At 43.4% G+C, this 24,399-nt stretch overlaps 1 protein-coding gene across 1 annotated transcript in view; it reads left to right on the forward strand.

Annotated features, from left to right (window-relative positions):
* The window catches only part of LOC126210281 (luciferin sulfotransferase-like), an 87,804-nt gene that overhangs the window by 27,543 nt on the left and 35,862 nt on the right, over window positions 1-24,399 (forward strand). The window contains exons 3-5 of the mRNA XM_049939478.1: window positions 1,802-1,901; window positions 1,988-2,132; window positions 7,791-7,911. Coding sequence (XP_049795435.1) covers window positions 1,802-1,901; window positions 1,988-2,132; window positions 7,791-7,911 — 366 coding nt within the window. The remainder of the gene's footprint in view (window positions 1-1,801; window positions 1,902-1,987; window positions 2,133-7,790; window positions 7,912-24,399) is intronic.

Genomic DNA, 24,399 nt, shown 5'->3' on the forward strand with positions numbered 1-24,399 from the left:
CTGTTCGAGATTCTGAAAAAGTAGGGGTAAGTTATAGGGAGAGACGGGTCATATACAATATGTACAACAACCAAGAGGGAATAATAAGAGTGGACGATCAAGAACGAAGTGCTCGTATTAAGAAGGGTGTAAGACAAGGCTGTAGCCTTTCGCCCCTACTCTTCAATCTGTACATCGAGGAAGCAATGATGGAAATAAAAGAAAGGTTCAGGAGTGGAATTAAAATACACGGTGAAAGGATATCAATGATACGATTCGCTGATGACATTGCTATCCTGAGTGAAAGTGAAGAGGAATTAAATGATCTGCTGAACGGAATGAACAGTCCAATGAGTACACAGTATGGTTTGAGAGTAAATCGGAGAAAAAAAAAATGGTTCAAATGGCTCTGAGCACTATGGGATTTAACATCTATGGTCATCAGTCCCCTAGAACTTAGAACTACTTAAACCTAACTAACCTAAGGACAGCACACAACACCCAGCCATCACGAGGCAGAGAAAATCCCTGACCACGCCGGGAATCGAACCCGGGAACCCGGGCGTGGGAAGCGAGAACGCTACCGCACGACCACGAGATGCGGGCTAAATCGGAGAAAGAGGAAGGTAATGAGAAGTAGTAGAAATGAGAACAGCGAGAAACATAACATCAGGATTCATGGTCACGAAGTCAATGAAGTTAAGGAATTCTGTTACCTAGGCAGTAAAATAACCAATGACGGTCGGAGCAAGGAGGACATCAAAAGCAGACTCGCTATGGCAAGAAAGGCATTTCTGACCAAGAGAAGTCTACTAATATCAAATACCGGCCTTAATTTGAGGAAGGAATTTCTGAGGATGTACGTCTGGAGTTCACCATTGTATGGTAGTGAAACATGGACTGTGGGAAAACCGGAACAGAAGAGAATCGAAGCATTTCAGATGTGGTGCTATAGACGAATGTTAAAAATTAGGTGGACTGATAAGGTAAGGAATGAGGAGGTTCTACGCAGAATCGGAGAGGAAAGGAACATGTGGAAAACACTGATAAGGAGAAGGGACAGGATGATAGGACATCTGCTAAGACACGAGGGAATGACTTCCATGGTACTAGAGGGAGCTGTAGAGGGCAAAAACTGTAGAGGAAGACAGAGATTGGAATACGTCAAGCAAATAATTGAGGACGTAGGTTGCAAGTGCTACTCTGAGATGAAGAGGTCAGCACAGAAAAGGAATTCGTGGAGAGCCGCATCAAACCAGTCAGTAGACTGATGAAAAAAAAAAAAAAAAAAAAAAAAAAGGACAGTGGCGTTACAAAATCGATAAGTGATTTTTATCTATGACGGACTATTATCGATAGTTACATTGTGGCGTTACAAAATCGATAAGTGATTTTTATCTACGACGGACTATTATCGATAGTTACATTTTATGCTTGACTAGTTTTCTCTCTGCTACTATGTGCAATCTAGACCACGCCCACTTCCCTCGGTATTTAGGCCGCTCTGCGACGCCCGACTCGTCAGTCGGCAGGACTCAACATGACCAGCCATACCTCTGAGGATGTCCAACGTAGTATTGGACGAAACGTTAGGAATAGAAGAATTCCATGGACCACGGCCATATACCCGGAAGAATTATCAACAAAAGTACCATCCGGTCGTGAAAGCCTTCATTGTATGATTGCATCGATTACACCACTCTCTAGATACGTAAATAATAATAAAATTTCCGTGAAAACTTGGCACGTGAGGAATCTTAAACCTCACCGTTTCCTCACCGATGTGGCAAATGGTTACTATTTGAGCACGTTCATTCGGCAGGTACGACCTGGACGCAGGAGCTGGTGTGGCTTCTGATGAACGACCTGGACTTCGAGACCGCTAAGGAGATGTGCATCACCAAACGGTTCCCGTACCTCGAGTGAGTACCCGGAGAATGAAGTGTCGGAACGGCGGCTCCTTTGTAAGACTGCTGTCCGCAGGCCCCGTGTTTACTGTTGCCGGCAGACACGTGAGCCTGGTGCCCGCGGCGGCCAGGCAGGGGGCGCCGGACACCATCAGGCGGGCAGCAGACCAGCCGCCGCCCAGACTCATCAAGAGCCACCTGCCGCCGGCGCTCCTCCCCAGGCAGCTATGGACCGTCAAACCCAAGGTAAAGGAGGCTCTGCTGCAGTAGAGTCGTGGTTTCCATCAGCATGTTTCAGGTGCCGAGTACAAAAATGTATAAACCAAGTCCCACCGCCAATTACACTGTAGTTGTTATTGTGGTCTTCAGTCCTCAGACTGGTTTGATGCAGCTCTCCATGCTACTCTATCCTGTGCAACCTTCTTCATCTCCCAGTACCTACTGGAGCCTACATCCTTCTAAATATGCTTAGTGTATTCATCTCTTGGTCTCCCTCTAAAACTTTTACCCTCCAAGCTGCCCTCCAATGCTAAATTTGTGACCCCTTGATGCCTCAGAACATGTCCTACTAACCGGTCCCTTCTTTTTGTCAAGTTGTGCCACAAACTCCTCTTCTCCCCAATTCTATTCAATACTTAATCTTTAGTAATGTGATCTACCCATCTAATCTTCAGCATTCTTCTGTAGCACCACATTTCGAAAGCTTCTATTCTCTTCTTGTCCAAACTATTTATCGTCCATGTTTCACTTCCATACATGGCTACACTCCATACAAGTACTTTCAGAAACGACTTCCTGACACTTAAATCAATACTCGATGTTAACAAATTTCTCTTCTTCAGAAACGCTTTCCTTGCCATTGCCAGTCTACATTTTGTATCCTTACTTCGACCATCATCAGTTATTTTGCTTCCAAAATAGCAAAACTCCTTTACTACTTTAAGTGTCTCATTTCCTAATCTAATACCCTCAGCATCACCCGACTTAATTCGACTACATTCCATTGTCCTAGTTTTTCTTTTGTTGTTGTTCATCTTATATCCTCCTTTCAAGACACTGTCCATTCCGTTCAATTGCTCTTCGAAGTCCTTTGCTGTCTCTGACATAATTACAAATTCATCGGCGAACCTCAAAGTTTTTATTTCTTCTCCATGGATTTTAGTACCTACTCCGAACTTTTCTTTTGTTTCCGTTACTGCTTGCTCAGTATACAGATTGAATAACATCGGGGAGATGCTACAACCTTGTCTCACTCCCTTCCCAACCGCTGCTTCCGTTTCATGTCCCTCGACTCTTGTAACTGCCATCTGGTTTCTGCACAAATTGTAAATAGCCTTTCGTTCCCTGTATTTTACCCCTGCCACCATTAGAATTTGAAAGAGAGTACTCCAGTCAACACTGTCAAAAGCTTTCTCTAAGTCACAAATGCTAGAAACGTAGGTTTGCCTTTCCTTAATCTTTCTTCTAAGATAAGTGGTAGGGTCAGTATTGCCTCACGTGTTCCAACATTTCTGCTGAATCCAAACTGATCTTCCCCGAGGTCGGCTTCTATCAGCTTTTCCATTCATCTGTAAAGAATTCGCGTTAGTATTTTGCAGCTACGACTTATTAAACTGATAGTTCGGTAATTTTCACATCTATCAACACCTGCTTTGTTTGGGATTGGAATTATTATATTCTTCTTGAAGTCTGAGGGAATTTCGGCTGTCTCATACATCTTGCTCACCAAATGGTAGAGTTTTGTCAGGACTGGCTCTCCCAAGGATGTCAGTAGTTCTAATGGAATGTTGTCTACTCCCGGAGCCTTGTTTCGACTTAAGTCTTTCAGTGCTCTGTCAAACTCTTCATGCAGTATCATATCTCCCATTTCATCTTCAACTGCCTCCTCTTCCATTTCCATAATACTGTCCTCAAGAACATCGCCCCTGTATAGATCCTCTATATACTTCTTCCACCTTTCTGCTTTCCCTTCTTTGCTTAGAACTGGGTTTCCATCAAAGCTATTGATATTCATGCAAGTGGTTCCCCTGTCTCCAAAGGTCTCTTTAATTTCCCTGTATGCAGTATCTATCTTACCCTTAGTGAGATAAGCCTCTACATCCTTACATTTGTCCTCTAGCCATCCCTGCCTAGCGATTTTGCACTTCCTGTCGATCTCATTTTTGAGACGTTTGTATTGATTTTTGCCTGCTTCATTTACTGCATTTTTGTATTTTCTCCTTTCGTCAATTAAATTCAATATTTCTTCTGTTACCCAAGGATTTCTACTAGCGCTCGTCTTTTTACCTACTTGATCCTCTGCTGCCTCTACTATTGCATCCCTCAAAGCTACCCATTCTTCTTCTACTGTATTTCTTTCCCCCACTGTTGTCAATTGTTCCCTTACACTCTCCCTGAAACTAACTCTGTACAACCTCTGGTTCTTTCAGTTTATCCAGGTCCCATCTCCTTAAACTCCCACCTTTTTGCAGTTTCTTCAGTTTTAATATACAGGTCATAACCAATAGATTGTGGTCAGAGTCCACATCTGCCCCTGGAAATGTATTACAATTTAAAACCTGGTTCCTAAATCTCTGTCTTACCATTATATAATCTATCTCAAACCTTCTAGTATCTCCAGGGTTCTTCCATGTATACAGCCTTCTTTCATGAGTCTTGAACCAAGTGTTAGCTGTTAGATGCGATATTCCGCTCAGAGTGAACAGTACCTAACATGGTATTGTCACCTTTGTAGCTGTATTCATCGTAAACAGTGTTCCTCTGTCGGCCAATTTCACTGACATCGATTTGTTGTAGAATCATGGAACATATTTTGTGTTCGACATAATAACCTTTCCAGACCCTGAGAAGCTCATATCCAGAAACCAGCACGGTTTTAGGAAACAGCGATCATGCGAGACACAGCTGGCCCTTTCTGTGCATGGGTTACAACAGGCTCTAGATACCGGCTCCAAGGTTGATTCCATATTTCTCGACTTTCGAAAGGCGTTCGACTCAGTGCCGCACTGTCGCTTACTACAAAAAGTGCGCGCTTACGGTCTATCCGATGACATATGCGGTTGGATAGAAAGTTTTCCAACAGACAGGGAGCAGTATGTCGTCCTGAACGGGGTAACTTCAACAGAAACAAGAGTAACTTCAGGTGTGCCCCAGGGCAGTGTAATAGGTCCGCTACTTTTTACGATTTACATAAACGATCTGGTTGATGGTATTGACAGCGGCCTTAGACTGTTTGCCGATGATGCTGTAGTCTACAGGGAAGTAGTATCACACGAAAGTTGTGAACAAATCAATCAGGTTTGGCAGAAAATAAATGCGTCGTGTAATGACCGGCAGTTATCTCTCAATATTAGTAAGTGCAACCTACTGCGTATAACAAGGCGAAAATCCCCGTTAATGTATGAGTATAAAATAAATGATCAGTCTTTGGAAGCGGTAACATCAGTAAAGTATCTGTGTGTGACTATTCGAAATGATCTCAAACGGAATGATCAGATTACACAAGCAACGGGTAAGGCGAACTCTAGATTGCGGTTTGAATTCTTGTGACAGCTCATTGAAAATGGATGCAGCTTAAAACTGAGCGCCTTGCGCAGAAGAGTGAAAGACGTGCGGTAAAAATGCACATTGGATTTCTGCTTAATATTAACTGAGTGAAAGCTCCTAATTCTTGGGAATAAGTTGATACTGTTAACAAGAAACGATATACAGGGTGACTCACTAACTATTGCCACCTAGAATAACTCCGAAAGTATGTCAGTAGCTGAAAAGTTTGTAGGATAAATGCAGCATGGGACAACTGTGGCCTAATATCGTGTAGGGCATACAGGCAGAAGTGCCGCAACACGACGTGGCGCGCACTCGACTAATGTCCCAAGTAGTTCTGGAGGGGAGTGACACCATGAATCCTGCAGGCCTGCCCATAAATCCGTAAGAATACGAGGAGGTGCAGATCTCCTTTTGCAAGGCATCCTAAATATGCTCAATAATATTCACGTCTGGGAAATTTGGTGGCCAGTGGAAGTGTTTAAACTCAGAAGAGTGTTCCTCGAGCCACTGTGTAGCAATTCTGTACGTGTGGGGTGTCCTGCCCGTCGGAATGCACAATGGACACGAATGGATGGAGGTGATCAGACAGTATGCTTACGTACGTGTCACCTGTCAGAGTCTAGACGTATCAGGGGTCCCATATCACTCCAACTGTATACGCTCAACACAATTACAGGCCTTTCACCAGCTTGAACAGTCCTCTCCCGACATGCAGGGTCCATAGATTCATAAAGTTGTCACCATACCCGTACACGTCCATCCGTCCGATGCAAACTGAAACGAGACTCGTCCGACCACCCAACATGTTTCCAGGCATCAACAGTCCAATGTCGGGCCCAGGCAAGGCGTAAGGCTTTGTGTCGTGTAGTCATGAAGGGTACTCGAGTGGGCCTTCCGCTCCGAAAGCCCGTATCGATGGTGTTTCGTTGAATGGTTCGCACGCTGACACTTGCTGATGGCCCAGCACTGAAATCTGCAGTAATTTGTGGAAGCGTTGTACTTCTGTCACGTTGAACGATTCTCTTGCAGGATCTTTTTCCGGCCGCAGCGATGTCGGAGATTTGATGTTTTACGGGATTTCTGATATTCAGGGTACAATTGTGAAATTGCCGTACGGGAAAATTCCCACTTCGTGGCTACCTCGGAGATGCTGCTTCCCATCCCTCATTCACAGACTATAGCAGCACGTTTAAACTCAGTTAAATCTTGATAACCTGCCTTTGTAGCATCAATAACCGATCTAACAACTGCGGCACACACTTGTCCTATATAGGCGTTGCCGACCGCAGCACAGTATCTGCCTGTTTACATGTCTCTGTATTTGAGTACGCATGTCTATACCAGTTTCTTTCGCGCTTCAGTGTAGTTTGTCTACTCTATACTGCCGCCATCTGTATATGTGCATGTTGCTAACCCATGAGTTTTGTCGCATACTTGTATATATGTAGATGCAAGTAATGTACACATATAAGGGGCAGTCCAACGAAAACGAAACAGACGGAAAGAACTATTTGTCATTTCAAAAGTAATCGCCGTATGTGTTAATACTTGTAACCCACTGTGAGTTATGGTCAATACCTTCACGTGGAAAATTTTTGCTATTGCCTATGGAAACATGACTGTACCTAGGCGTGTACGTATTCGTCCGAAGCAACTTGAGGACCACGAACGTCTTCTTTCAGGACTCCAGAAGTATGGAAATCGCACGGCGAGTGATCCGGATAGTATGGAGGATGTGTACTGGCTTCCCAGCGATTCTTCAGCGGCGTACACGAACCAACCTTGTCAACTTAGTGTCAGCCGGCCGTTGTGGCCGAGCGGTTCTAGGCACTTCAGTCTGGAACCACGCGACCGCTACGGTCGCAGGTTCGAATCCTGCCTCGGGCATGGACGTGTGTGATGTCCTTAGTTTAGTTAGGTTTAAGTAGTTCTAAGTTCTAGGGGACTGATGACCTCAGGTGTTAAGTCCCATAGTGATCAGAGCCATTTTGAACCATTTGAACCAACTTAGTGTCACGATATTTCCCCATACGATTTCCGTACTTTTGGAGCCCTGAGAAAAGACATTCGTGGCCGTGTATTTGCTTCGGACGAAGAGGTGTACGCCTCGGTACAATCATGCTACCGTAGCAACCGCAAATATTTATCTACAAAGGGACTGGCCGTCTTGTCTGACAGAGAGATAGATGTACTAACAGCTATTGCGATTACTTTTGAAACAATAAACAGCCTACTTACTTTTTTTCCACGTGTCTCGTTTTCGTTTGACTGACCCTTATGGAGAGTCGCGGCACGAGTGCTACATGCGCCGCTGCCAGGCGCCGGAGTGAAGTCGCGGTGTCGCCTGTTTTGCAGATCATATACGTCGCCAGAAGTCCGAAAGACGCCGCCACCTCGTTCTACTACCACAACTGCCTCATCCACGGACTCAAACTCTCGCTGGACGAGTTCCTCGAGTGTTTCCTCTCCGACTCTGGTAAGTGAAGTGGAATCCCCGACACGTCCTCTTAAACAGCAGCGATGAAATTAAGTACTGTGGAGGATGATTCAAATAGTATGGGACAAAAAGAGAGTGTTCCTGTGACTGCAGTAACGGCTTTATATCGGGAATACCCAGATACACTGCAAGGTTAGCTCTTACAGCTTAGTTTGGCAACAATGAGGCAATGGAAAGTCGCCGTTGTTGTTCATCGCTGGCGTTAGTATTCAAAATGGTGGCATCCGCGATAGAAGAGGCGTACGATGTCATAGAATAAGCAAAAAATATCATCAGTAATCCTTGTTGAAATATATTTTCGGGCCGAGTTCGATGAAGTGGCACCACACCGTCAAGATGTGTACGCAAGAAGAATAACCGCAGGATGGCCACCAGTCGAGAATGAAGTGGTGGAAAACATTCACACGATCTGAGAAAGAAACTCCAGAAAGCTCATGAGTCGTGCCAGCGGGGAAGTGGACGTGTCGCAGTCGACAATGTGGCGTGTGTTGCGCAAGCTTCTGCAGTTCGAGGCTTAACAGAACTCAAATGGCGCAACCGCTAAAAGCAGCCGATAAACTGAAACGGAGAAAACTATGGACAGACTTTCAAGCACGTTTGGAGGCGGACGGTTTCGCAGACAGACTTGTGTTTCCTGCCGAAGCCACATTTCACTGAAGTGACAAAGTGAAAGAGCATAATTTGTAATGCCGCATCCCTCTCTGGAAGCTGAACGTGAGTCTCTGAAGCTTAATGTTTTCTACGCGCTAATAAACCACAGAGTCTTTGGTTCTTCCTCCTTCGCGGAACCTACCGTTACAAGCATAGCCTTTCTCGGTATGCTTTCTGTCTCGTCGATGCTTCAGCTGACAGAAAAGGTACTTAGTTTTGCAGCAGGACGGACCCTCGTCACGTTGGCATAACCTCGTACACTACACCAGTGGTTCTTTTGTTTTGAGAATGTCTAGCATATGGTTTCCGTACCCCTATTTCCGCAGGACTGAACAACAGTTAAAGCACCGTACAGTCGGCGGGGTTAAGTCCGTTGGTCGGGCTACGTTCAAACGGACCTGGTAGGAAATGCAACGCCAGACAGACATCTCCCGTGCCACAAATGGAGCACATACCGAACATCTGTGAATGTCCATAGCAGCAGTAACAGTTAACCTTTCAGTCTATATGTATATTTCTGAAATAAACTCATTACTGCTGTCACAGGAATACTTTCTTTCTGTCACGTTCATTTTCCATTACTCTGTATCATATTTCAAATCGTTGTTAGTTAGTTACGTGTTCTAGTGATCAACAGCACGGAAAACCGTTATGATGTGGAACGTGTCAAATGCACAAGAAATGCGCACAGGAAACAAGGTATTTTTTTCCCCCTCCAGATTTATTTACTCATATTCAAGAATTCATCTATGGTATAGAAAGAGTTGTCGAGGAGGTACGATTTCAATTTGTTTTTGAAACTATTACTGCTGTCTGTCCGACATTTTATTTCATCTGGTAATTTATCAAAAAGTTTTATAGCAGCATATTTTACCCCTTTCTGTGCCAAAGATAGGTTAAGTAAAGGATAGTGTAGGTCTTTCTTTTTTCTAGTATTGTAATCATGAATATTGCTGTTGATTTTAAACTGGCCCATGTTGTTGAGAAAAAATTTCATTACTGAGTAAATGTACTGTGCAGCAGTTGTAAGAATTCCTAACCTTTTAAACAGATGCATACAAGATGAGCGGGGTGGCCAAGCGGTTAAAGGCGCTACAGTCTGGAAACGCGTGACCGCTACGGTCGCAGGTTCGAATCCTGCCTCGGGCATGGATGTGTGTGATTTCCTTAGATTAGTTAGGTTTAAGTAGTTCTAAGTTCTAAGGGACTGATGACCTTAGAAGTTAAGTCCCATAGTGCTCAAAGCAATTTGAGCCATACAAGATGAGCGACTATGAACCTCACACATTATTCTAACTACTTTCTTTTTAGCAGTGAACACCTTTTGCCTAAGTGTTGAGTTGCTTCAGAATATTATTCCGTATGACATCAAAGAGTGGAAGTATGCAAAGTATGTTAGCTTACTAATTTCTACATCCTCAAAATTGGCAATTATTCTGATTGCAAAAGATGCTGGACCTAGTCGCTTTAGGAGATCCAAAATATGAATTTTCCAATTAAGATCCTCATCTATATGTACACCCAAAACCTTAGTATGCTCTACCCTGGCTGCTGACTTCTTTTGATGTGTTATGTTTATTGAAGGAATTACACTTTTTGCAGCACTTGTTGTGATCTTCAGCCCGAAGACCGGTTTGGTGCTGCTGTCCACACCACTCTATCCTGTGCAAGCCTCTTCACCTCTGAGTAGCTACGCATCCCACATTCACTTGACCCTGCCTATACAGGGTGTGTCCGTGACAGCGTGCAATGTCAGGCAGGGAACATGCCAGTTTCGAGGGATAATAGGAATAAAATCGCATTACTGTGTGCTTTCTTATTTACATTAGTTACAGTTAACTTCAAATACCATCACTGGCACAATGAATTTACCATTTGTACTGCATCTTACAAAATGTGCCGAAACTGACGACCGTCAACCTCAATGAAAGCACGAAATCGGCGAACGAGGTTCTGACGCACCCTGACAAATATCCCTGGTCTGTTTCCAATTACATCAGACGCAGCTACAATTCTGGCAACTAATTCCATCTCCGTATCCACAGGGGTCCCATACACGAGTGACTTTAGATATCCCCATAGGAAGTAATGGAGGGGATTCAGGTCAGGAGTCCTCGCAAGCCGTGGAATAGCACCTCCTTTCCAATCCAGCGGTCAGGAAATACAGCAATGAGATGGTTGCGGACATCCACACTGAAGTGAGGCGGTGCTCCGTCGTGTTATACCCACACCGTCTCACGAACGGCCAAGGGTTCGCTCTCCAACAATTGAGGTGGACCTCTTGGCACGAACGTCAAGTACGAGCGGCCACTGGGACGGCCGGGCAGAAGATATGGCCCAGTGAGAGTGTCGCGTACCGTGCCAGCCCAGATATTAACAGCAGCACATGTTCAGATGTGTGTGAAATCTTATGGAACTTAACTGCTAAGGTCATCACTCCCTAAACTTACACACTACTTAGCCTAAATTATCCCGAGGACAAACACACACACCCATGGCCGAGGGAGGACTCGAACCTCCGCCGGGACCAGCCGCACAGTCCATGGCTGCAGCGCCGAGACCGCTCGGCTAATCCCGCGCGGCGCAAAACGTAGAATGATGGTGTGACTCTGCTAGAGGGTGACTGTTTTCCTCATCCCACGCATTGCTATTCGTGCTGTTCGAAATACCATTACCATCAAATGAGGCCTCGTCAGTAAACAGCACGGTTTGGAGGAAATCTCTTCGGCGAGCCCGTTGTTGCAGCAACCTGACACAACGCCGTCCTTGGTGAAAAGTCAGTCACAGTCAGTGAATGGACTCGTTGTGGGTGATACGGGTGTAACTGTTGTTCGTGGAGTACTCGGCGTGCCCTAGTACGTGCAGCGCCCGTTTTACCTGCAATACGACGAGCCCTCGTAGTGGGGTCCGCTACAACATGTTCCGGCACCTCCTCTTCAAGATCGGGTGAGCGAGTGGTGCTCATGTTGCCAGCTACCTCGTTTCTTCTTTCGAATCACCAACTTTCTGCTCGAAATGCGAAAATATTTTGTTGACACCGACTTACATAGGGAAGAACGATCATCACGATAAAATAAGGGAAATTAGTGTGTAACGTCCCCTTAGAAAAATTGATGAATTACTGTGCTGATAAACCTCTCACATTATTTGATTTTCAAACAGCTGAGCAGAACTGAACGTACTCAGACATTTCGCTCTTTACCTATTCTTATCAACACTAAACTGACACACAATATTTTTAGCGCAACGCAATCTCACTTTCAATAATCCTTACAAAAGAATGGCCCTGACTAACATTAACCTATACGTTTCACAAATCACTTACCTCACAAAAATCTTCGTTACTAGAACTACTGCAATACAGCGAGCGCCACTACAGCCAGCTAAATAAAATTCAAACTACTGAAGGCACTAACTACTGATAGGCATAGTTAGCAAATGAAAGTTTCATAGAGAACAAGCAATGTATTTACCTTAATAGTGTTCAAAAGTCATAATATATATATATATATATATATATATATATATATATATATATATATATATATCAATCCATGATATCCAATATTACAAATTTTCTCTTTCTGATGGACACACGTCCAGATCGTCCGCTCATCTTAATATCTCAAAATTCTGCCATCTCTCTCCTCACATCCACCACTGCTGGCGGCTCACCTCCAACTGCGCAACGCTACGCACTGTTAACATCTAACTGTCAAACACTACAATAGCCAACAACAATGCAAACCAGCCACAGACTGCACACAGCACAGCCAGTGATTTTCATACAGAGCGCTACGTGGCGTTACCAATAAAAAACCTATACAGCTTACTTAGGCCGGTATTACACTATCAAATTTCTTTGTCCAATGTCTTTATCCAATATCTTTGTCAAAGATATTTGATAGTGTAATAGGGACTTTGTCAAATGTCGTCCAATATTTGATCAAATCTAGGGCCTCGCTGTATATTTGATCAAAGAAATCGCTTGTCTTCTATTCATTGCTATGTGACATGTTACCACATGGAGCGCTAGCATCGCTGCAGCGTTCTGTCGTCTGTAGTGTTTTTATAACCATTGCCGGTAAATACAATTGGTGTGTGCCGACAACTACAAAATTAATAGAGATGTCTGAAGCTAATGAGGCGCTTTACAACGTGAGGCACCCTGAATACAAAAATAGATTAAGAAGATTGGAGACCTAACCTAACTTAACCTAACATAACCCTCTCCTGTAGCAAGGAATCGGAGTGTTACAGTGAGCCTGTCTTCTGAAGATGTAGCAGTTCTTAAGTGAATATTGTGCTTTGTGATATGAGGATACACTCCATTGAGCACATACAGAAATGTATGCTCATCCATTCTTAAGTAATTGATATACGACTTGACGTCTTCCACTGTAAGCTCATGTAACAAGTTTTGTTGAATGCTTTTATCGTGTCGTCGTAAAACCCACGGCTTCACCCAGATTAGATTAGTTTTTCGTTCCATAGATCCGTGCTGAGGAGATCCTCGTGGATGTGCAACATGTCGATTTTTTTAAAGCTGAAATAACAATACTAATAGTATGAATAAATACAATACACCATTTGTTTCTATTAAAAATTTCGCCAATGGAGTAGAAGGAGTTTGCCAGTAGTAAGTTTTTCAGGCTCCTTTTAAACTGATCTTTATTTCTAACTAAATTTTTTATGTTTCCTGGCAAATTATTGAAGATGAGTGTTCCTGAGTAGTGGACCCCTTTTTGAACTATAGTAAGTGCTTTTAAGTCCTTGTGCAGATCATTTTTGTTCCTGGTATTGTATGTATGAACTGAGTTGTTTGTTGGAAAAAGAGATATATTATTTACGACAAATTTCATTAAGAAGTAAATATACTGAGAGGCAGTAGTTAGTATATCCAGTTCTTTGAAGAGGTTTCTGTAGGACGTCCGTGAATTTACTCCACAAATAATACGTATTACACGATTTTGGACTCTGAAAACTTTTGTTTGACTTCAAGATTTACCCCAAAATATTATCCCATATGACACTATGGAATGAAAGTAGGCAAAGTATGCAAGCTTTTTCATTTTTATGTTGCCTATGTCTGCTAACACTCGAATTGCAAATACAGATTTGTTAAGGCCTTTCTGCAGTTCTGTGGTGTGCTGCTCCCAACTGAATTTATTATCAAGTTGTAATCCCAGGACTTTTAAGACTGTCAACCTCGTATGTATGGTTCCATTTTTCCCCCCACTTCTTTTCCGCATGTGCACACAATGCAATTGGGGTACGTAGAACTGCTGCGGTTAATAACAAGTTGTCAGCCATCTTGAACTTTGACGAAAAATTTGATGACAATGTAATACCCCTTCTAGCGCTACGTCAAAGATCTTTGTCAAATATATTGGACGGAATATTGGATCATATCTTTGATCAAATCTTTGAAAAAGAAATTTGATAGTGTAATACCGGCCTTACAAGAGCTCGTACGGAAAGATATAGGTGTTCATTCTTTCCGCGCGCTACACGACATTGGAATAATAGAGAATTGTGAAGGTGGTTCGATGAACCCTCTGTCAGGCACTTAAATGTGATTTGCAGAGTATCGATGTAGATGTAGATGTAGAACCAGTCTGCCGCATTCGTGAGTCGAGAGAAATAAACACTCGTCGTGACGGATGATGCCTGCTAGGAAATCGTTCCCTGTACAGCCTTTCAGCAGCGAGGGCATTGCAACGTACCTCCCCACACACAAGGAGCATGTCAGTGAGTGCTGCGAGACAGTACCGGTACTGCTCCATCGTATTGTGCTGTACGTATCTGAATCCCATAGAGTAATGAAAGGGTCTGTCGATTTGTAGCACGTTCTGACATGTTTGTCGTTGTTTGTAGTGGTCTTCAGTACAGAGACTGGTTTGATGCAGCTCTCCATGCTACTCTATCCTGTGCAAGCTTCTTCATCTCCCAGTACCTACTGCAACCTACATCCTTCTGAATCTGTTTAGTGTACTCATCTCTTGGTCTCCCTCTACGATCTTTACCCTCCACACTGCCCTCCAATACTAAATTAGTGATCCTTTGATGTGTCAGAACATGTCCTACCAACCGATCCCTTTTTCTAGTCAAGTTGTGCCACAAATTTCTTTTCTTCCCAATTCTATCCAATACCTCCTCATTAGCTATGTGATCTACCCATCTAATCTTCAGCATTCTTCTGTAGCACCACATTTCTGACATGGAACAATGTAAATACGATTCAACAGAGCCATCCTATGGGGAAGTAAAGTAAACAACACCTGCATCATGACTTCCTAGTAATAGGGCACGTCTCCTTGTTTCCTAGCAGGAGATAAAAAAATACATGTAAATAAACAGCACAGTACATGTAAACCTGTGCGCATGTTAGTTGTAAGTAAGGTGGACAGTACCATCGTTAGACAAAGCGGTAGACAAGTTTACATACGTATCTCCTCAAGCTGGTTTCTCCGACTCCAGGTTGGCTACCTCAAACTGTCCAGTGGAGAATTCTGTACGTCCTCTTACGTTTTTGCACGCTCTGACGAAAACACCCCGCACACCCAACCTTGGACTCTGCCTACACTTCCTAACCGCCTCATTTCCTTCCATTAGCAAAATGAAAATTTCTTGCTCTATCTGTTCATTTAGTCGAGTTTTGCCACAAATTTCGTTTCTTCCCGATTCGATCCAACACCTGTTGGTTCGTAATCCGATCCACGCACTGAACCCTCTGCGTTCGTGTGTAGCAGCAGATATCAAAAGCTTCTGTCCTGTTCTTGTCTAGTCTGTTTATCGTCCACGTGTCACTTCTGTAGAAGGCTACACCTCAGAAAAGAGTTCCTAACACTAAAATTTATAGTAAATCGTGATATATTTCCTTTTTTCAGAAAAGCTTCTTTCATTGTTGCCAGTCTTCCCAAAACAAAAGTTGGTGCGTTGTTGTAAGGTCACCCCATATTTGTCACGGACGCCGAAATGCGGACTTTCGACGAAGTGGTTATCGCCGCTGGACGGAGCTGCGGGTGCACACTGCACGAGAGCGACGTGTGGAGACGCTGCACCGTGTCCAGTGTACCCGCAGTCCAGTGGTCCGCTACCAACAGACACAGCAGTGACCACACTGTGCGCATCTCTGCAAGCAGATTCACCATTCCGCAACTTCTGTTTTGGGGACTCTGACCCTGTAGGTACAGCATGTGTGGACATACACCGTCCGAAAAATACGAGTGTAATGCCAAAAGTAAGGTCTCCTATTTTCTTATAAGCACATAGACCTGTTTATTTCTACAATGGTTTGCATCAATTTACAGCTTCGACATAATCACCATTTCCGTCGATGAATTTTTGTAGACGCTGTGGCAGTTTCTGTATGCCCATGTCATACCAGCTCGCCGCCATGCTGTTCAGAAAGTTATGAAGCTCTTCTTTCTCCTCGTCGTCGGAGCTGAATCGCTTTCCGGCGAAATGTTCTTCTAACCAGTCCAGAAAGTTGTCCTGTTCGGCTGCAAGGTGGTGAAGAAATGCGCGGGAAGCATCAGCTCGTTGCCGCGTGTGGTCCTCAGTCGGCACGCGTGGCTCCCACCTTGTGCACACCTTCCGGTAGTTCAATGTTTCTGTTAAAATTCTGTGAGCGGCGCTTCGGGAAGTCTCAGGAACCAACGTGAAGAGATCATCCAGGGTGATCTGCCGATCTCCACGGATGCTTTGCTCAACCTTCAACACTGTCTCCTCAGAAATTGACGGTCTCCCGCGCCTTTGTTCGTCGTGAATTTCGGTCCGACCAGCTGCAAACTCTACACCACTTACGGACATTTTTGACATCCGTGCACGACTCACCACGCACTTCCGTCAATTGGCGATGGACCTGAATCGGCGCATTGCCCTTTGCGTTCAAAAACCGGATAACTGCGCGCAATTCGCACTTGGCGGTAACATCCAACGGGAGCTCCATTCTCAACGGCTGCCGAGCCAAGACTGAGCGCCTCAGCGCGGCGTGCGCATGTTACACACAGCGTGTGAAGCACTCTTCATAACAGTGTGACCAACTGCCACACAAATAGGTTTCTGTACTTATAAAAAAATAGGAGACCTTACTTTTGGGATTACCCTCGTAAAAACGAAGCACCCGGAAGCGGAGGAGGAAATGAAGTGAAGCTTCGCGCGTTGGGAAGGTATGCGATGTTATTTCCGTGATTAGAAAATCGAGTCAAATTTAGAAAGAGCTTGAGAGTGTGACTTCACTTCTTCGGTGTGACGTCGCGCCCTCTCAGGACCGGATGCAAGGACTGATTCTGTTGGGTAGAGTGTGACGAAGCCGTCGTATCCTGTCCAGAGGTGAGCTCGCCCACAGCAGCATCCTGGATACTCTCACTAGGGCGGAGTTGAGCGTGAGCCAGCCCCGTACAGGTTGTACTGCGGGCAGAATTAGGGGTTTTGCTGGCTCAACATCGCGCACTAAGTTCATAGAGGCACGTGCCACGGGGCTGGACGACCGTCGTCCTGTTGAAAAATGGCACCACAACACAGTCGCACGAGGGGTAGCACACGAGGACGCATGATGTCTCGACGTACTGCCCTCAGTCAGTACCAGGCGTGAGATGAGGACGTACCTCAAGGTTTCCGGACCATCACATCAGGAGTAACACCGCCGCTCTTCTTGAAAACATTGGTAGAGCGGAACCTCCATACTCGCTGAACCACTGTTGACTGCTGAACACACTGCGACGCCGTTCTTCGGCAGTCCACGGCAGCACGCCAGACGCAGCCGCCTGTGCTGTGGCGTCAGCGGCAGTCCACGCATTCCCTTGTCCAGCTCGTGCCAGTCTCCGACCAACGCTAAAGCCGTCGGCACACGGACCGTGCATCCGAACCCTGAGCGTTAAACGTGCCGAGTTTCTTGTGGAACAGCACGTTCGGGAGTCTTTACGAACGTGCAGAGCAATATCCAGCATGTCAGACATTCTGAGCGTTGACGAATGAGATGGCACAACGCCACCTACGTCACATGCACGTCATCTTCCTTCACCATTGAGCTGTGAGGCGCCATATTGGGACTGAGTTCAAGCCTATACGTATATATGTCGTTTCTGAGCACCAGCAAATTGAGAATCACTCGAAAACCCGTTGTTAACTGCGTGATTTGTTGCAGTAAAATAATGAGAAACATCATATTAGTGGGAAAAGAACTATTGTAACTTGCGTATTATGAGAGTATGTCATTTGAATGTAGCGACACACTGAAAATCCACCAAAAACACATAATTTTTGGTACAGTTGGTTATAATTAAATTTCAGTTAGTAACATAGCTACGGTTAAAGCATTTATCAATTAGGAACATGTTAGAATATGCCATAAATAAATTCTTGTCACGATAGCGAAGTTAGCCGGCACGGTAGCTGAGTGAATGTATCAATGACGAACTTCAGTGGGCGTCAGGGGACGTCCGCCACGAACAATTGCAACGAACTATAACGAACAAAATAAATTAGGAGACGGCACGGTAGCTCAGCGTGTTCGGTCAGAGAGCCGGTTGGCCTCTGTAATAAAAAAACTGAGTGGAAGGATCAACCACCGAACTTGAACAGGATGTCTTGCGACGTCCGCAACGACCAAGCACAACGATTAATAACGAACAAAATGAAAAAAAAAAGTGAGTAGCGTTGATGATTCGTGGTCAGTTACGTGATCTGATGATGGTTCGCCTCTCGCGTAGTCTAAATATTTTTTTCCTAACATTCGTGTTTATAATAGGTTCTGATGCTTTATTATTAGTGTACTGTAAGTATATACTACAATATTTGATGCTATGTAAGTATAAGTTCACCTCTTTTTGAGGAATGAGTTTGTTCGATTGGGTTAATCTACAGGACAACTTGCGCTACTTGTATAAATATATTTTGATCCTTTTTCTTTTGAGTCCGTGATTTATATGTTCTAAAGATTCTGCTACTGGGTAGGAGCAGTGATCAAGTAAGAATGACCTTAGGGCTTTACTAAAACGTGAGAAAGATAAAATAGTGTTTATCTTAAGTGGAGAACTATCGCAAAATTCTGTCGCACTGTTTGTAACGGAACTTTTATAAGGCTGTGTCCCTATTGATTGGATATGGTACTTTCCTTTTTGTCTTAAAACATGTACACCGATACTGAAGTTTCTATATTACATATAGAGCAACGTGACTAGGATACGAACAATGGAGGAAATGGGCGTTTTAATAGAGATAACGGAATTTTAGGCGCGCCTGTTGAGTAAACAGTGTGATTTACGAACTAGAAACATCCCACAACTGCCGCTGGAGTGCGCTGCCATCGCGTATACCACATTGGAGCCCACCTACCGTATGGACAAGTCGCATTGTTCCTGAGCGTTCAGCAGCACGTTGAACTTGGCACGCTCAACGCTAACGTTGGACAGCACGGTCCGTGTGCCGACAGCTTAAGGGACGGCACAGAACGTTGCGGGAAATACATTACTTTTTCTCGAATCACAGGCGTATATGTGGAGGGGTCACCTGCTTTGTGCTCGGTGCATAACACGCCGCGGCAGGCCTACCTAGTCGCGGTCAGACTCGGTCGGCCGGGATGCTGACAGTGAGCCAGCCTGCCCCCAGGTTCTCACGCGCTGCAACATGGGGCGCCCCACAGATCTGGATGTTTGCTCATTTCGACCCGTCGGCGCAGTGGAGACCCACAACGAGGACCCTTCCAGACCCTGTCACCGCTGGTAACGCTGCCTCGCACGAGTACGCGGCATCTGCGTGCCATTTCCAACGACCACTCGACGCCGATGCTGTTCGTATGCCTCACGTGCCCCACCAGGGCTGATGAGAGCGCTGAGCACGAATGACACTCGGGCAGTCTGTTGCCCCCCTCATACCTGTCACAGAGATTTGCATCTCTGGTCACTCACTTTGCTCACTTTGAGCCGCAACGGGCGATCTGTGACAATACATTAGAGGAGAAAAACTTCTTTCCCAAGATCGCTAAAATAATCTTAGTCCTCGATGGCCGGTTTCGGTAATCAGAGTTACCATCATCAGATTTAGACAGACGCGTTACCGCATACGTCTTAAAATAGCAGTAAAAGTGCTAGTCTAGCGGTGCCCTCGATGCCACGGTATACTCTGTTGTGACTGATATAAGATAGATGTATGTCGTCAATAACTGTGTATTAGTTCTTTTAAGTTTGTCATCGACAGGAAGTCCAAAATGGCTAAGCATGGATGGCTAGAGGACAAATGTAAGGATGTAGAGGCTTATCTCACTGGGGATAAGATAGATACTGCCTACAGGAAAATTAGACCTTTGGAGAAAAGAGAACCACTTGTATGAATATCAAGAGCTCAGATGGAAACCCAGTTCTAAGCAAAGAAGGGAAGGCAGAAAGGTGGAAGGAGTATATAGAGGGTCTATACAGGGGCGATGTTCTTGAGGACAATATTATGGGAATGGAAGAGGATGTAGATGAAGATGATATGGGAGATATGATACTTCGTAAAGAGTTCGACAGAGCACTGAAAGACCTGAGTCGAAACAAGGCCCCGGGAGTAGACAACATTCCATTGGAACTACTGACGGCCTTGGGAGACCCAGTCCTGACAAAACTCTACCATCTGGTGAGCAAAATGTATTAGACAGGCGAAATACCCTCAGACTTCAAGAAGAATATAATAATTCCAATCCCAAAAAAAGCAGGTGTTGACAGATGTGAAAATTACCGAGGTACCAGTTTAATAAGTCACAGCTGCAAAATACTAACGCGAATTCTTTGCAGATGAATGGAAAAGAAGATAGAAGCCGACCTCGGGGAAGGTCAGTTTGGATTCAGTAGAAATGTTGGAACACGTGAGGCAATACTGACCCTACGACTTATCTTAGAAGAAAGATTGAGGAAAGGTAAACCTACGTTTCTAGCATTTGTAGACTTAGAGAAAGCTTTTGACAGTGTTGACTGGAGTACTCTCTTTCAAATTCTAATGGTGGCAGGGGTAAAATACAGGGAACGAAAGGCTATTTACAATTTGTACAGAAACCAGATGGCAGTTATAAGAGTCGAGGGGCATGAAAGGGAAGCAGTGGTCGGGAAGGGAGTGAGACAGAATTGTAGCCTCTCCCCGGTGTTATTCAATCTGTATATTGAGCAAGCAGTAAAGGAAACAAAAGAAAAATTAGGACTAGGTATTAAAATCCATGGAGAAGAAATAAAAACTTTGAGGTTCGCCGATGACATTGTAATTCTGTCAGAGATAGCAAAGGACTTGGAAGAGCAATTGAATGGAATGGACAGTGTCTTGAAAGGAGGGTATAAGATGAACATCAACTAAAGAAAACCTAGGATAATGGAATGTAGTCGAATTAAGTCGGGTGATGCTGAGGGAATTAGATTAGGAAATGAGACGCTTAAAGTAGTAAAGGAGTTTTGCTATTTGGGAAGCAAAATAACTGATGATGGTCGAAGTAGAGAGAATATAAAATGTAAACTGGCAATGGCAAGGAAAGCATTTCTGAAGAAAATAAATTTGTTAACATCGAGTATTGATTTAAGTGTCAGGAAGTCGTTTCTGACAGTATTTGTATGGAGTTAGCCATGTATGGAAGTGAAACATGGACGATAAATAGTTTAGACCAGAAGAGAATAGAAGCTTTCGAAATGTGGTGCTACAGAAGAATGCTGAAGATAAGGTGGGTAGATCACGTAACTAATGAGGAGGTATTGAATAGAATTGGGGAGACGAGGAGTTTGTGACACAACTTGACAAGAAGAAGGGATCGGTTGGTAGGACATGTTCTGAGGCATCAAGGGATCACCAATTTAGTACTGGAGGGCAGCGCGGAGGGTAAAAATCGTAGAGGGAGACCACGAGATGAATACACTAAGCAGATTCAGATGGATGTATGCTGCAGTAGGTACTGGGAGATGAAGAAGCTTGCACAGGATGGAGTAGCATGCATCAAACCAGTCTCAGGACTGAAGACCACAACAACAACAACAACAACAACAAGTTTGTCATGCCTATTCCTGAGAAAGAGTACGTTCACTGCTATTTCAAAACACATGCAATAACCTGTCTGTCGAGATCTTAGGATGATAACATTGATTACCGAAACCGGTCATCGACTATAGAGATTATTGTTAGCGACCTTATCTTCCGCAATGTCCAGCCATTTACATACGTCCCTATAGTGTGTACGCTTATGAAGCTGCATCGACAACCGACCGTGTCTTCCAGGTGCTTCGCTCTTTTTACCGTGCTGTGCGCCCTGTTACAAGCAAAAGTTTAGCTTTTTGCCGAGTAATACGTCCTTTAGTACCCTTGTGAATCTCCTGCTCATAAATGACTGTTACACGGTCCAGCATAAGCACTATCTTGCGTTTCTACGGTCGTTAGGTTTGTTAACCTTCAGACATCGACTGTACACAAATTTAGTGTTTTACAGTTACACGGCTTTGATGGGTGGTAGAATAAGCAGATTTCTGTATTTTAACGTTATTTTGCTTCAATTGTAACCCTACGAGCTGGGGTGCTTCCCGTGTGAGGACTGCGACAGTGTAGTAGGACTGCATGGCTTCTTAGACGTAGGGCACAAATGTAGGGCTGTATGATGTCTAAGAAGCAGCACAGTGAAACTGGACGTATTTTTTGGATGACGGACGATACATGTGATTTAAAATGGTGATTTTCTGCGTGAGTAAATTTATGAGTTGATTGATGACGTTTATTATACAATAAAACGTATCAAAAATTTAAAAAAAGGCTGGTTGCATATTTATACATAAATAAATGAGACTACTTGGTATCTAACAAGTAGCCCACTACGGTATTTCAACATGGTGTCTAGCTGCAGAGCTCCGTAGTGGGACTGGATCGTCCCTAAGAAATGGAGCACTGATGTGGTAGTGTATGCCATGGGACAGCAACGCAGCGGTACTACTGTGCAACTCAAGGCAAGTAGCTGATGACGTTTGCTAATAGCGGAGTTTTGCATGTTAAAAGGAGTGACGTCGGATGAGGTATAGAGTGAAAGAGATGGTAATGTAAAATTCAGTTTATTCCATAGTAAATTCGTGTCAGTATTTGAGAGTTCCTTTCCTAAAAAATTATCCAGAAGTAAATCGTGAATAACTAAGGGAACCGAAATCTCATGTAAAAGGAAGAGTGTAATTATATAGATGCCAGAATAAATTTAGATCTGACGTTACTTTCATAGTGCAAAAAATAGTGTAGTATTTTAAGGTAAGTCTTTAAGACGTCTAGAAGTGTGCACATCGTGACAGAAGTAAATTATGCGGATAGTAAGATTACAGCTATGTGGGATATTGTCAAACAGGAGATAGGACAGCCAGCCAGTGTACAAGATTCCATAACAATTAAACTAAATGACAATGTTCCGACTGATAATCAGCAGCTTGCGAATACCTTTAACAATCACTTTCTAAATGTAGCACCAAAAATGCTATTCATTGGCTCAGTTGAAGAAGCAAGAGTATTAAAAATGTCATTCCATTCACAAAACTTTAAGCTACTAGAAGTAGCACGAATGCCGTTCAGTGAATTTAATGGAGTGATAAAAGTTAAAAAAAAAAAAAAAAAAAAAAAAAAAACAAAAGCTCATTTGATGTTGATGGAACATCAAACAGAATTCTGAAATGTTATTCCAAATTAATAAGTAATGTCCTTAGAATCACGCATCACCGGCACAGGGAGTTTTCCAGACTGGTTAAAATATGCAACTATTAAACCTGTTCATGATAAAAGTGACAAGACAATCTTCAACAGTTATATCATCAAGTTTTCGTACTGACACCTTTCTCCATAATATTCGGAAAAGTAATGTACTCAAGAGTCACCTAACACTTAAGTAGAAATAGTTTATTTAGCACTTCACAGTTTGAATTCCAGAAGGTTATCTTGACTGAGAATGCCATTTATATATTCACTCATAAAATATTACAATCCTTAAATAATAAAATACCGTCAGTTGGTATTTTTTTATCTTTCGAAGGCGTTTGATTGTATAAATCATGTTACTCTCTTAGAAAACTTCAAGTTTTTATGGAACTTAACAGAGAGAATGCAAAAAGTTGCGATGAATAATTCAAACAACGTGGGATAGGTAGAAATTTTAGTGACTGGGGAGAAATCACAAATGGAGTCCCACAGTGTTGAATTTTGGTTCCACACCTGTTTCTTATACATTTCAATGACACTGCACTTAACATTCAACAAGCATAACTGATACTTTTCGGAGAAGATACTAGTGTTATAATAAATATCATTAGAGAGGAAAGAACAGAAGATATGGTAAATAATATTTTTCAGAAAAAATGTAAAGTGGTTCTTAGAAAATGGAATCTTTCTAAATTTAGAGAAAACACGCTATATTCAGTTCCTTAGAACAGTCATACTAAGAACTGATGTAGCACATGAGCAGGAGTCAGTAAATAGGTAGAATATCCCGAATTTTTGGGTGTTTATGTTGATGAAAACTTGAATTGTAAGAGGCACGTTACTTAGCTTCTCAAACAGTTAAGATCAGCTATATATATATATATATATATATATATATATATATATATATATATATATATATATATATATATAGAACCAACCTCCTGACATATTTAGCATATTTCCACTGTATAATGTTTTACGTAATAATTTTCTGGAGTAAGTCATCATTTATGAAGATGGCACTGATTGCATAAAACCGAGCAGTAAGAATAATGTGTGGTGTTCACTGATGGGTGTCATGTAGGTACCTCTACAAGGAGCTAAGCATTTTAACTGCCCCATCACAGTACACATTTTCTC

The sequence above is a fragment of the Schistocerca nitens genome, chromosome 10 (assembly GCF_023898315.1).
Source record: "Schistocerca nitens isolate TAMUIC-IGC-003100 chromosome 10, iqSchNite1.1, whole genome shotgun sequence".
In the NCBI taxonomy this organism is placed as follows: domain Eukaryota; kingdom Metazoa; phylum Arthropoda; class Insecta; order Orthoptera; family Acrididae; genus Schistocerca; species Schistocerca nitens.